The sequence below is a fragment of the Camelus ferus genome, chromosome 5 (genome assembly GCF_009834535.1).
Source record: "Camelus ferus isolate YT-003-E chromosome 5, BCGSAC_Cfer_1.0, whole genome shotgun sequence".
Classification (NCBI taxonomy): Eukaryota; Metazoa; Chordata; class Mammalia; order Artiodactyla; family Camelidae; genus Camelus; species Camelus ferus.
This window is the reverse complement of record NC_045700.1, coordinates 36,309,701-36,324,746: the sequence shown is the minus strand read 5'-3', so window position 1 is coordinate 36,324,746 and position 15,046 is coordinate 36,309,701. Positions and strand designations below refer to the sequence as shown.

General features: G+C 36.0%; 1 protein-coding gene across 2 annotated transcripts in view; it reads left to right on the top strand.

Annotated features, from left to right (window-relative positions):
• Nucleotides 1-14,580, top strand: part of PLA2R1 (phospholipase A2 receptor 1) — a 104,068-nt gene extending 89,488 nt beyond the window's left edge. The window contains exons 24-30 of one of the 2 annotated variants that reach the window (XM_032479552.1): nt 234-472; nt 2,036-2,204; nt 3,994-4,134; nt 4,607-4,723; nt 5,826-6,002; nt 8,371-8,403; nt 8,549-14,580. In XM_032479552.1, coding sequence (XP_032335443.1) covers nt 234-472; nt 2,036-2,204; nt 3,994-4,134; nt 4,607-4,723; nt 5,826-6,002; nt 8,371-8,403; nt 8,549-8,760 — 1,088 coding nt within the window. In that variant the 3' untranslated portion in view covers nt 8,761-14,580. The remainder of the gene's footprint in view (nt 1-233; nt 473-2,035; nt 2,205-3,993; nt 4,135-4,606; nt 4,724-5,825; nt 6,003-8,370; nt 8,404-8,548) is intronic. The other variant, XM_032479553.1, reaches the window with a different exon arrangement.
• The last annotated feature ends 466 nt before the right edge of the window (nt 14,581-15,046 follow it).

The following is a 15,046-nucleotide window of genomic DNA, read 5'->3' as shown; positions in this document are numbered from 1 at the left end:
TTATTCAATATATGTTTATATTTTCTAAAACTCATTCATTAAATTTCCCAAGAGTTTTTATCCTTTAGCATCACCTACGCTTACAGGTACTGCCTTCATTTTTAGTCAATTCTGGGAAGAAAACCTCTGATGTTAACAACAGCATGGCTCTCTGTGACAGAGCTCCATGCTAAGCTTGGCCTCCCCCTTTCTCAGCCAGATGCTACAAATAATTTTTGTCCTTCTTATTCTAGATTCTTCTGGACACAGTGTAAATACATCTGATATGTATCCAATCCCCAGTACCTTAGAATATGGAAACAGAACTTACAAAATAATTAATGCGAACATGACTTGGTATACAGCGATGAAAACCTGCCTAATGCATGGAGCAGAACTGGTCAGCATTACAGACCAGTACCACCAGTCCTTCCTCACCGTTATCCTCAGCCGGCTGGGACATGCACACTGGATTGGACTGTTCACTGAAGATGTAGGTGTCCTAAAATCTCTTGGACAATCTTGCCATGATTAAGTTTCTCATCTACTTCCTTAGTGATATAGCCACTGAAATTAGCACAGAAAAAAATGACCAAAATAATACATTTAAGTAATTGAATTCTACAATCACTACTGACCAAACTTATGAGCAGCCTATGACTATAAAATAAAGCTGCACACCTTTTTAGAGTAAACATCTACTTGCCTAATTTCTGAAAATTAAAGCCCTTCAAAGGTTCTCTGAAAATCTCTGAGCCATTTCAGGATACTGCCTCAATATGCGAGCTGGAACGCATCTTAAACTCAAGCACCTGCAGTTTGGGTAATTTGTTGCATTTAAGGAATCCCTAAGAAAAATGAACCATGCTTCCTGCCTAGAAATTTGGTTATTAATTAATTCAGTACCCTTTGGAATTTAACATGTGGATTATTCTTCCCCCACTCCAGGAATGTGGTTTGAAAAGTAATATTTTTTTAATTTTCTTTTTTTAAATAAGTGTTACATACTCAGTTTACTGCAAAGTAAATCTATTCTATCCTGACCTCTAGTTCTACTCCCCAGTGTCAATCACCATAGACAGTTTCTTGTGCATCATTTAGAAATCTTCTATGTGCACATATACACATGTAATGGATTAATTTGTATACTGTTTTTTAAATACAAATGAGTTCATACTATACGCGCTGCACTTAAACTTGCTTTTTTATTTAATATACCTTGTATAGCTTTCCATGTCAGCACATAAAAATCTAATACATTCTTTGGGACAGCAGCATATAAGGACATACCACAATTTATTAAACCATTCTGCTGTGAATCAACATTTGGGTTCTTCCCAGTTCACAACTCCAAACAATGCACAACAAATATCCTTGTACAAGTAGGATAAATCCCCAGAAATGAAGTCACTAAGTACACTTTAACAAGTGGTGCCAGATTGCCTTCCAAAAGTCTGTGCCAATTTACATGCTAACAATGGTGTGTGATAACATCTAGTTTTTTTTCACATCCTTGCCAACACTGGGTATGTCAAAATTTTAATCCTTGTCAGTGGGATGGTTGAATGGATGTTATTTTGTGGTTGTTTATTGTAGTTTTATATTACAGAATGTTTTAACTTTATGTAGTCAATTTTACTTTGTGGCCTCTGGATTTTTTTTATCAGACCTAGAAAGATTTTCCCAACGTCAAGAGTATAATATATTTCACCAAGTTTTCTTTAGCACTTTTATGTTTTCAATTTTATGTTTGAATCTTTGATCAATCAAATTTATTTGTGTGTAAAGGACAAGCTATTGATTCAACTTCACTCTGATTGCTTACTGGGAAATTATGGTGGCAGGGATTTAAGGATTCCCAAAAACTAAAAAAGATATTACTTGTGGCAGGTAGTCTTTTTTGTTAGGCCATCATCACAAGCTGTCCTACCCACTGAAGTGTAAGTCTAGATGTGGAAATGCAAATCTTTGTGTGAATTGAGGGCTGTTCAGACATCATTGGGTGATGCCACCAGCAGTTGTGGCAAGGAAATGATGGTTTAATTTCCCTCCACAGAATGGTCTTCATTTTGACTGGACAGATGGCACCAAATTCTCCTTCACTTTTTGGAAAGACGATGAGTCATCCTTCCTGGGTGACTGTGTTTTTGCCGACACGAGTGGACACTGGAGTAGCACAGACTGCGAGTCGTTTCTGCAAGGGGCCATTTGTCATGTGCCCACTGGTAGGTACAAATCTATGCAACTCAAGAAATGTGTACGATGCATCTAACGTATGCAAGACACTGTGCTAAGCAGGAGCTATGAGGAAGAGCAGCTGCCTTCGAGAAGCATTTGGCCTGGTAGGTGATGCACAGATAAATAAATGTTACACAAGGCAGTGCTACCAAATGATATAAGAGATGCAGCAAGTATTGTGGGGGTTAGCAAGGAAAAGACACATCATATCCACTTGGGGGAAAGCAGAAAGGCGTCCTGAAGGACGTGACTGTGGAGACTGGCCTTAAAGAATGGGTGGGATGTAATCAGGCAATTATGGGACATGGAGAGGCATTCTGCGCAGAAAAGCTTGGGCAAAGACACAGAAGGAAGAAAAGACTGGGCATGTATAACGCAAAGGTGGTATTAATACTTCCCTGCATTGCAGGTTTTGGGTAAGGGAAGGGTAGGAAATTAGGCTAGAAACATAGCTTAGGTGCATGTGTGGAGGACCTTGAACACCAGACTGAGGGTTTATATTTAAGTCAAAGAGTAATAGGATTCTAGAGCCATTGTCATCATCATCATGATCATGGTTATATATATATAATAATGATAATGATATCTCATCACACTTAAAGTTCACGTGACCCAACCCGGTGAACTTTATTTTAAACATAAAACTTAAACTCAGAGCATTAAATAGCTTCCTGAAGATCTCACAGATGTGTGTCAAGAGTGGCAGGGTTAGAAGACAAGTTTTCTCACTCTCTGATGTGATGTTTATCCCATTACACCAGGTCCCCTTCCCCTTGGTTGCTATGGTGTACAAAAAGAGAGTTCCTTAACACTAGCTGGTCTCTTTTTAAAATCTCTCATTTAGTAAGTGTGCATTTATTTCCTTATACTCTGGATATTGTAAGTCAAATAGCATATATATTATGCAACTTCAGATCAAAACAATTCAGGACAGAAATGTAAATGATAGCCATATATATTGAAAGAGCTATTTCTGCTTCTAAAATACAATAAAAATTAGCCTTCTTCTTTCAATAACACTGCATTTATTGAGTGCTTAAGTGTCAGGCTCTAGCTCACTTAAACTTCTCAAGTTGTAAGAAGGATGTTATTGTTAGCTCTCTTTTATAGATAAAGAAACCAAAGTGTTGGGAGGATAGATAACATGCTCATAGCCACACACCCAGACTCTCAGTGTGGGTGTGTCTGACTCTCAGGCTTGCCCTCTGGAACAAAGTCTACACCAAATTTTCCTTAGTTATGTGTTTTATGCTATGCTATGCTATGCTATGCTATGCTATGCTATGCTATGCTATGCTATGATACTTTACTGAATGCCTTATTTTCTCTCATAGGTTGATTAGCAGGTAAGGATTTACTAATTCTGTAATATTCAGCACTGAATGGAACACATTTTGCACACTTGGAAGTACATTTTGCCAACTTCATTCAGCTACCAGTAATCTACAAATCACATCTCCCAGTTTTCCCAACCTTTAGGATACTAATTGTAAATATGAAAGATAGCCACCTTCACCCAGGCAGCACCCAAACTAAGCCTATGAAGCTATACATTAATATACCCTGGTATGCATAGATAAAGATTATTTCTGTCAGACATGCCATAAACCATTTCTAGTTTTGTAATCACTCACATTAAACCCTCTCTTTCAGAGTATTATCATGAAAATCTCATTACATATCTTTATCTTGGTCTTTCACAGAATTCAATGCAATGTTTATCTCAATAAATGAACCCAGTCACCACCCTGAAATCATAACTGATTTTGTTCATAGAAACAAGACCATATGAAGACCCAGAGTTGTGCTCAGAAACATCTATTCCCTGGATAAAATTCAAAAGTAATTGCTACAGTTTTTCTACAGTCCTAGACAGTACAAGTTTTGAGGCTGCTCATGAATTTTGCAAAAAGGAAGGTAATACTTTTGTGGTGGTAAAATGCTTTCAATGTGTTCCTTCTTGACATTCAATGTATTGTTTTTTGTCTGATTATATAGTGACTTTAGGAGCAACAAAAACAATTGAAAAAATAAATGTTGTTGCATTTGGGCAATGGCCAGTATGTGCAATGTCCAGTATAGAATTAAAAACCCAAAATGATGTCTCAGAATACTGCACTTTCCTAAGAAAATGTTCCCTTTGAATAGATTTGAATTACGAATCTTTAATATTTCCTAAAATTAATATTCTATACTTTAGGTACAAGCTTGCATCTTTTAATAAATACCATACTACTTTTAAAATCTTAATCAAAAATCACCTATGTACAATGGAACTTTTCACTTTTCAAAGGCTGAACTTTACAAATTAGGTACAGAAGACATTATTTTAATTGTATTTACATGTAAACACAAATGCTTATTCATTTGCTGTTTGTCTTTTTTATAGGATCTAATCTTTTAACAATCAAAGATGAGGCTGAAAATTCATTTCTCCTAGAAGAGCTTATTGCTTTCAGTTCTTCTGTCCAGATGGTTTGGCTGAATGCTCAGTTTGATGGTGACCGTAAGTGATTTGGGTAGAGGAGAGGGTGTAAATAAATATACAGTGTCAAGGTTGGTGGAAATGGCATCTGCAAACCAGAAAACTTGCCTTAGATACATCTGCCATGAAAAAATAGCATAAATCCTAAAGCCATTTCTCCCAAAAACAACATAGCTAACCCTGTTTTATACCCTCTTGTCCTCTGAAATGATCCATGAAAACAAATAAATTTATCTTATACGTAATCTCACATCACGAAGATGCTTGGCTGGAACTTTGTGTTCATGGACACCAAAACCATATGGACTTGAAAATACTCCCAGTTCGTAAATGCTATAAAAGCACAACAGAGTTATGGAAGTGTTTCCATGATAAATAGTACTATTAGGATTATTATTTGCTACTTATAAAAACCAGAGTTTGTAATCAGATAAGAGCATGGTATTCTTTTCTCTGTGTAACTGATGGTTATTGAAATTACTTGTAAAGAAAATTATTTTTATTGGCACGGAGAACTTGGTACAGTGGTGTACCAGGGTGGAGGATGGGTCTGCCCTGGTAAGGAAGAGTATTTCAATCACTGATGTTGCTTAAAATTTCTAGCACATGGTGATAATAAAAAGCTGACAGACTTTTACTTAGTTTTATTGTTGGTTTTACATCCTTTTCAGACAATTTACCCCCTTATCATCCACAGGTAGATGGACTCTACCATTGCCTCCACCCCTTGGTAAACCACTGTTTGCTTTTTAAAGAAATTCACTGCAAAATTCTCTTCAGAAAGTGAGCCATTTTGTCATATCGATGTTAGGACTTCAAATTATTTCTTTAAATTGGTTATTTAAAGGGAATTTTTCAAAATTCAAACTGTTACATTAAGAAACGTGTTATCTTAAATGAACTTAATTAGAACAATATACTTAAAATCAAGGGAGTCGGTCACAAGGCAACTTTTAATACCTGCCTCTAGATGTGGAGTTCATGACTGTACCTACTGAGCTGAATGCATCAGACAAGGAGAGAGTCTCATTAAATTAGGGGCTGCTTTTTATGGTTTATTCCAGTCTTAATATGTTTGATAACCATGTACATAATTCATAATAAGTCAACATGTTTTCCACAGATGAAACCATAAAGTGGTTTGATGGAACTCCCACAGACCAGTCAAACTGGGGGATTCGGAAGCCAGAGATGAACCACGTCAAACCCCATCTGTGTGTGGCCCTGAGGATTCCCGAAGGAGTGTGGCAATTATCCTCATGCCAAGAAAAAAAGGGATTTATATGTAAAATGGAAGCAGGTAGGTAAAGTCAGAAGGTAATTCTTCATTTTGATTCTCCCCTGACTAAAGTTGACCCCTCTCTTTAGCACTGAAAGCTTTTAAAACCCAAGTAATAAGAAACTATTCAGATCGATTCTGACATTATCATCTTGTTCTATATCAAACGAGTCAGAAAACAAGAGAACAACATTTCAGCTCTTTCTTTCTCTGATATGAAGAAAAAATCATTATAAATCATCTCAAAGACTATGACTTTCTTGTGTCACCCCAGCTGTTAAACTAATGGGCAAACAAGCAGTTTAACCTCAAGCAAATGGAGCTGGAAACGTATACCAGCAACCCTCATTCTGGCAACTGGTACTCAGAATTTTTAAGCTTCATCTTAGTTCCCAGGAAATATAATCCAGGCCTCGGTATCCTTGTTGTGGATAAGTAGATGTGATTCTCTGTTCCAAGCCATAATATGTTATAAAAATCATATTTTAACTTCATCTTGAGCTATATACTTAGTTTGTGATGATAAAAATAATTTTAGTCAGTTGAAATTCGAAGCCAGAAAATTCTAGTCAGTTGCAAATAATAGCAGAGATTTCGAAAATACGATGTTAACAAGGATCATTAACAGTGGGAAGGTGTTTATAATAATCATAATAGTTTCTAAATGCCAGTATTATAGAGAAGGAGGGATTGATGTGGCCTGGGCCCCTGGAGAAGGCTTCAGAGAGCAGATGAGGCTTTGGAATCACAAAAGATGAAGAGAAGAGAGGAGGGAAGGAGTATCAGACAAAGATTCCAGTATGACTAAAGGCAGCAGTTGAGAATGAGGTTAGACTCAAGTGAAGGGCTCACGTCAGGCAGTGATGGGAATAAATCCATATTACTGTAGGATCCATCCACAGAGCAGGCTAGCCTAAAGAGCTAAACTTCATGGTAAAGGACACAGGGAACTCCTCTGTGCTCTGTAGACACCTACAGTGGAGTCATATCCATCCAATGTAAAAGGAGACTATTGTAATTTGAATGGAACAAAAAGGAAGGGTGGAAATGAAAAAAAAAGAATCATCAGGCTTTGGTGACTGATTGGATCCTGGGAGTGAAGCAACAAAAACTGGTAGGTATGGGAAACAAAGAAGAAACTCCAATAGTGTGGATATCAACTCTGTGTGGAAAACACAACTAACCTAGTAGTGTGCCCAAGCGACTACTAGCATATCAAGAACAAATCAGAAATACCTCGAGTCTGTACGGGACTTTAAAGCTCACTGTACTACATAGGACACCTGTTTCATCCTTCACAGCAACCTTCCAAGGCAGTGGAGCCAATACAATATTCCTATTTTACAGATGAGAAGAGTACTTGTCCAAACATGCACCTGGAGGACTACACTCCAAGTTTTCTGAATCCACATGCCCCTTCTATACCTGCCCACTGCCTCAATCCTGAGAATGAATGCTCATTTAATAGTCTTTGTTTAAAAAGTATCTTTGCACATATACAATAATAGATGTTCTCAATAATATTATGCAAAAGTATACAATATTATTTTTAAATTACAAGGTCAAGGGTTTTTTTTTTTTAAATATGGCTTTGCTATTGGTAACAATGTTGACATTTCTTTCAAGTCTATAAGGGTAAATGGGCATAAGTCCTGCACCAAGACACTTAATCCACTCACAAATCTTTATTGCTCTTCCTCTGGGTCATTCCCTACATATTTCTCTGGATCTTTACCTAGATCAAAATAGCAGAGTTCAAATTTTGACATAAAGTCTACCTGAAAAGTATGTATTCTTACAGTAGAAGATCCTCAAACAGGAACTCTCTTAACTTTCTGAGGGAAGAAGGTATTACTCATTTCCCAAGATTCTGGAGATCTAAAAGATGAGAAGCTGCTGATTTTTTAAAATCTTTGCAAAAAAGCCAGGGAGGTTATCATTGCTGGACAAACTCCACATCAAGTCCCAACCAAACTGAGTTCCTTGCTGGCAGGGACTATATGTTACTCATATTTTTATTGCAGCACAGTGCTGAGACTGGATGGGGATTCTTCCACTTAAAAAAAACAAACAGTGAGCGTGTTTGTGAGCACTAATAATGATTACTATAAATCAGGGTCAGCAAACTTTTCTTGTAAAGGACCTGGTAGTAAATATTTTAGCCTGTGGGGGCCATATGGTCCCTGTCACACTGCCATTATAGCAGAAAAGCAGTCAAAGACAACAGAAGCAAATTAGTGTGGCTGAGTTCTAATAAAACATTATTTATAAAAACAGGCCCAGATTTGATCCATGGGTCATAGTTGGCTGAGCCCTGCTATAAATAGTGACATAACTTTGCTGAATTAAAAGGAAAATTCATCTCAATATTTTTTGTATTTGATTTTAGATATTCACACAGTAAAGGAACATCCAGGAAAAGGTAGGTTTGGAACAGTAGAAAACAATTTGATTTTTCACAGAAATAACAAAATAGAAAGTAACTATGTGACAGTATCTATTTTACTTCATTGTCATTTAAGTTTTCTTTTCTTTTCTTTTTTTTTTTTTTTTTCACCTTCTTTTAGGACCAAGTCACAGCATTATACCTCTTGCAGTAGCAATGACACTGATAGTAATTCTGGCAATCTCCACACTTTCCTTCTGCATATACAAACATAGTAGGGTTATCTTCAGGAGACTTGCAGAGTTTGGAAATCCTTACTATCCTACAACGAACTTTAGAAGAGTACATTTAGAAGAAAATATTCTCATTTCTGATCTTGAGAAGAATGATTAATAATAATGAAGTGAGAGAATGCCACAGCCATGAGAATGAGTCAAGAAGAGTACCTTCCTTTATAGACCAGATGCCACTATAATGTGAATTGTGTCACCAGTTTAATTATTCTTAAAGTGATTACTGGTTTTGAATTGTAACCAGATCAGATGGGTGTTGATTTATTCATTTCCTCAAACTGTGATCTATTATTAAAAGGGGGGAATTTTACAACGGTTATTATTCAGAAAACAAGAACTATTAAAAGAAACTCCCAGTTGAAAACTCTCAAACCAATGTGAGTAACAGTTGTTGCATTAATGTGCTTCTACCAAAAATTTCTGCAAATTTTAAAAATAATCTGGTATCTATTCAGACATTTACCCAATCTCATTCTACTAAAAGAGAGAGTGAGCAAAACAAATTTTAAAGCCCTACACTTGTATAAGAGTGGAAAAAAGGCTCCTAAGAGGTTTCTTGTTTGTTTGGGTTTTGATTCAGTCATTTAACAGCAGGGTTTGGAAAACACTAATTTCTAAGCTTAAAACTCACAGGTTATGGACTATAGTACTTAAAGTGACATTTATTTTTATTAGTTCTGACTTCTCAAACTAAAGGAGAAGAAAAATAATCTTTCTTTAAATAGTAAAGATCTTGGTTAGCAGGACACTTTCATAAGCAACTACACAATGTGGCCTAAAATTATGTTACTAAATGATGACAAATTTAGATAGTTAAAACGATCTTATAGTTAGCTCAAAGGAATTTATTGAGATATTAATACTGTTAAAACTCATGAGCTTTATTAAAACCTAAAGGTATAAAATATATACCACTCCTAGCAACCAAAAGATACAAAATATAGCTTGAATTTAAAGGGGAAAAATTTAAGTTCTGAATTACAGTTTCATTAGAACTAGACTAGAGGATATGTTGAGAAGTACTAAATAAATTACTGTCCAGTTGTAATCCAGACACCTTTGCTATATAAAGGAGTTTATTTGGGGATTTCTATTTAGTAAACTATGGTTTGGGGGAACCAACTCTATTTGCATTGGACTAGTCAGTGTAGTCACTAAAAAGTGATTCAAAGTATGATATTATACACAAATTAAAAATCACAGATTTGATCTTCCTTCATTAATTTCTTATAAAGAAAAATGACTTCCCAATCAATATTCAAAAGTTTACTCATTACATAAATGTTTATCAAGTTCCTATTAAGAACCAAGAGTCATTCTAGACACTGGGGGTATCAGAGTGAGCACTTACTTTCTAATGAAGGAAAAGTGACAGTAAACCAGTAAAGAAATGCATAGAGAAAGTATCAGGTGGTTATGAAAGTTAAGTAAGGCCTTGCAATAGAGAGAAACTGGGGGGATCTGCCTAGAATGTGCATTTTAATTATTACAACCAGTTGCCTCAGAACTAGTGGCCACAAGTCACAAGGTGTTCCTCAGGAGAAAGTATGAATAAATTTCTAAGTGGAAAACCATCATCATCAGAAATACAGTTTGAAGAACATGTCTTAAGAATAGAGTCCTCATGGCCTGAAACAGTTAATGCAGCTTCCAAAAGCAGCTCTTTGCTACTACTGTGTAATTTACACATTGAGACAATCTATGTCCACAGTTTTGTTCAAGTTTTGGAACTTTATTTTTTTTAATATTACATCATGTGGCCGTTGTATATTTACGACTCAAAAGAATAACTGGCCTGGACTAACAGTTATAAAAGCCCAAATTAACAATCTGTCAAGTGAAATTAAAGTTCTGATCTTTTTAGTGAGCTTGGTAAAAACTGCTAATCAATTATCCTTCTAGTCAAGGTATATTGAAGTGGAGTAGTCAATCACACATAAAAATCTGACAAAGTATGTCATTAGTAAAGTGGTTTTGCAGGAAAAAACCTGTACTGCTCATCAATGCTCTGTACCTTGATATTTAGTATTGAACCGCATCCCCATGGACAGATCATGCACTACTTCTCAGTACTGAAATTTCAGAAATGGGAAGTACTGAAATACACTGTTTTATCTGTATACAGGCACTTTTGAAAACTTTTTTCCACATCTCTTTTTAATCTGAACTAGATTTCATAGCTACTCTTGAAAAGAAAAAAAAAAGTAGCAGGGTCACAAACTCATTCACATACCATTAATGTGCCCCCTCCAAAAAAAGAATCAATTATTTTCTATAACTCTGAGTAATGGAAAATCTTGGATTTTCCACTTAAAGATAACCAGGGCTGATCCAATTCCAACAGCCTTCTTTCAGTTTAAATGTTTCTTCTATTGAAAGTTCCACTCCCTATCAAGAGTGGAGTAGATGGTCTCTTTAGATGGACATTCAGTCTTCTGGAGTTTCCATTCCCTCCTCAAAATGGTGGTTGGATATATGAGAACTTGTTCTGTCCTTGTGGTATTGTGGGGAGCAGGTGATAACTCGCTGTAGATGTGTTACCTGGTGTCCACTGAGGGTAGTTGTCTGGCCCATACCTGGGAATTCTGCTGGCATCTCTATAAAATCTATAGTTAGTGTAACTTTTAGTCTGTTCTCTTTGGTTTGGCCCCATCCTGGCTCTCCCTGGTATTGCCTTATCCCCGGAGAATTGGCCATGACTCCCATTCAATCCCCTACCTGGACATTACAGTTCTTGGCAATAAGGCTAAATCACTTCTGCAGCAGTGAGACCCCGCCCAGCACGCCATCAGCTACTCTCTTAGTCAGGGGAGGCTTAATCCTGTAGCAGACAGTCCCAAAATCTCATTGGCTTAACACAGCAAAGGTACGTTTCTCATCCACACCAACACGGGCTAGCAGAAAGACTCTCCTTTATTCAGTCATCAGGTCAGGCTCCTGCAATACAGTAGAGCTTACATCTCCTAAGGCCTTGGGTGTCCCCAGTGGGTTCCCTATCTCTGCCTGACAGAAGGAGTTAGAGATCTGTCTTTGACTAATTATGTTACTTCTGTGGGCTACAGAAATACATTCTCTAAGTTAACAGTCTTTAAGTTGAGGACATGTGCCCTGAGGGTACATAAAGATTTCCGAGGGATACCGGGGCATGGGTATCTTTAAGGAGCTCAGTTTCCAGACTCTTTGACCATCATATATATTCTTTCTTAGAACTGACTTGCCTAAGATCAAGGTGTCATGCTGGTTCTTCTTTCCTACCTCGATTTGCAGAAATGCCCATTTCTATCTTTAAAAAATGGCTTTCACCTCAAATATTACTATGATGTCCTATCTTGGGAAAATCCTTCATGGCATCAAACAAAGAAAAAATTTCAAAATAATGATGTCAGTGAAACTTCTTTTAATAAAGAAATTTATAAACCCAGTGTAAATTCTCAAGTCTTTCCCTGTGTTCATACATCTTTCTGTTAAGGATGAAGTGATGAGTTAGAAATGAGTTATTTTGCCCCACGTTGGGATAGTCTAAATTAATACACTTTGCGCATGTGTATATATACTTATATATATATATATAATTATATATGTGTATATACAAATGTATATATAATTATATATATATAAATGCAGAAGTGCTAAGTACCTTCCTTTGAGACTTTATCTCATCCAGCCCCTGTCTATAATAAAAGACTACTTCTGGAAAGAAAATCTGGGGAGAGCAAAGTAAAGAAAGTGTAACTATTGATAAGGACTTGAAGTGTTACTTTGGGTGAAAAGCTCTGTAGCTTTATTTATCTTAGATTCCTAACTGAGCTCTGAGGATAAGTATTATGCTTATTTGAATTGAAAAAATGAAATCAGACTTTTTCTGAACATTGTCTTATTTGGCTCATTTGTTTAACAGTGAGGATTGGTTTTACCAATTAAGTTTTATGATGAACATTTTCATTAAATTAGATGAACTATATGTGCAGTTCTAGTGTTCTGATTAAAGCATATGCAAAGATAAAGATATTTTAATAGAAAAATAGTATTGACAAAAGCATAAAATTAACTATTTTTATTTTTATTTTTATTTTTCCCAAACTTACTTTGCATGCCAGGTAAAACAAAGTGCCTATAAGTGAAAGAGTAACAGGCATAGTTAATAGTCATTTTAAAAAGCAGTAGAGAACTCCTAAGTTTCTGGGTCCAGAAGCACAACATGGCACTTCCACTCACATATCATTGGCCAGTAGTCACAGGGTCCAACCCAACTGCAAGTCAGTCTGGGAGGTTTCCCAGGGTGTTAGGAAGGAGAGTAACCGACCACGGTGAGCAACAGTGATCTCTGCCAGATTTTCTCTGCACATATAGCTACAAAAAAGGTAGAGGGGAATAGAATTTGTGCTGAATCCTGACTCATTCTAGCAATTTTAAATTGATATTGATTAATTTGATCTATGATACACCCATTTCATTAAGAGATGCACCACTATAACATTTTAGTTTGATACATACTAATTATTTATTAGCCATTGTAATATGTTCATGTTGTTTTGATCAGCTGTGTACTAACAGTAATTGAAATGGCAACTGGATACAGAAAATGTGTAACACAGCCTATGCTCACAGGGAAGTTTTTTTAAAATAATTTCAGCTTACATATATATATATTTTTTACTTCAGGGAAATATGACAATGAATAAGATACTTCCAAGAATAAAAATATATTAGGAAAAAATTCTATGGGATGGGAGTTGGAATGGGAAATAAGATTAAAGGGAAAACAAAACAAAAATCTCTGACTGCTAAAAAGACCGAGTGCTTCTGGACCCAGAAATTTAGAAGTTCTCTACTCCTTTGTTTGTATTTCTATTTTAAAATGGATTATAATAGAATTCAAATTGTCATGGTATCCCCAATCAAAGGAAGTAGGGCTCCTTGGTGAAGTGATTGATTCCAGGTCTGGGACAGTGAAAATACAAAATGAAACTGGACCATCTTGTGATGCCAGAAAGTAAGGAAATGTTCACAAAAAGATGGGGTAATGTCCAAAGGACACAGGACCAACCTGAAGGAGCTCCCAATAGCCAAAGTTGGAATACTTTGTGTAACAGAACAATAATAATATTGGATTGTAAGCATAGAATAAATATCTATGAGTCCTTTTTGATATAAATGAATGAATGAACGAACTGGGGAGAAGCAACAGTTCTTTTCTACAGAAGAATTTCAATTGAAAAATGCAGAAGAAATGAGAGAAACAAAAATTAGGCAAACACTACAGCAATAATTGTTGCAGGACAGATCCACCAGTGGGTGCTAAAATCCATGGATGAACATTTGAAGAGAAATGGGAAAATTTCAGAGCCTTAAAATATTGCCTCCAAGATACTCATTAATCATAATTGGAAAGTACTAACTTTACAATAGAGAAAACTTAAGCAAGTGAAAAAGGTTAACTGAAGCAGTAATAAGCCACACCAGCATCATGTACCCCCTAGAAGGACACATGTCTTTTTTGGTATCCTCCCCATTAATGCATAATCTCAATTTAATAATAAAAAACATTAGACAAATCCAAATTGAGGAACATTACACAAATAACTGATGGCTTCAAAAGTGTCCAGGTCATGAAAGATAAGGAAAGACTTAAGAAAACGTCACAGATGGGAGTAAGGTAAGGAGCCATGATAACTAAATGCAAGGTAGGATCCTGGAATGGAAAATGGACATATGGGAAAATGTGAAATTAGAATAAAATCTATAGTTTAGTTGGTAGTATTGTATCAGTATTAATGTCTTAGTTTTAATGATTGTAATACGGTCATGTGATATGTACCATTTGAGGAAGTTGAGTGAATGGTGTATAGGAATTCTCTGTACTACGTCGGCAACTTTTCTGTAAATCTAAAATTATTTCAAAATAAAAGTTTAAAATCTGTGATGATGTTAGACTCTGTTGGATATATAGAAAGGGCAACATGACGTTTTTATTTTTAAATGAAATTATTTATATATGATGATAATTACACCCTGATTATAAAAAAAATTTTAGATGTCAAATTAGAAATGTATGAAGGGATAACATACATGTTTTTTTTTCAAAATTCTTTCAGGAAGTATGCAAGCAAAAACGTTTGAGGACCACTGCTATATGACATTCTTTCTCTTCTGTCCCAAATGAGAAGCAAGCAAAACCCAGCTTTTCTTCAGTCTAAAAGCCAATCCCCACCCCACCCCCACACACAGGAGGACTTGGACTAACATATGTCTTGCTGTCAGCCACATTTATTTCTATTTGCTTTCCTGTCTCTACACTCTTATTTCGCCTCCCAAGTGTCTTGTCAGCACTTCTAATTCTCTTCCTGTTGCTTATTCACTACAACCTCTGAGCTAAGTCTTCATGG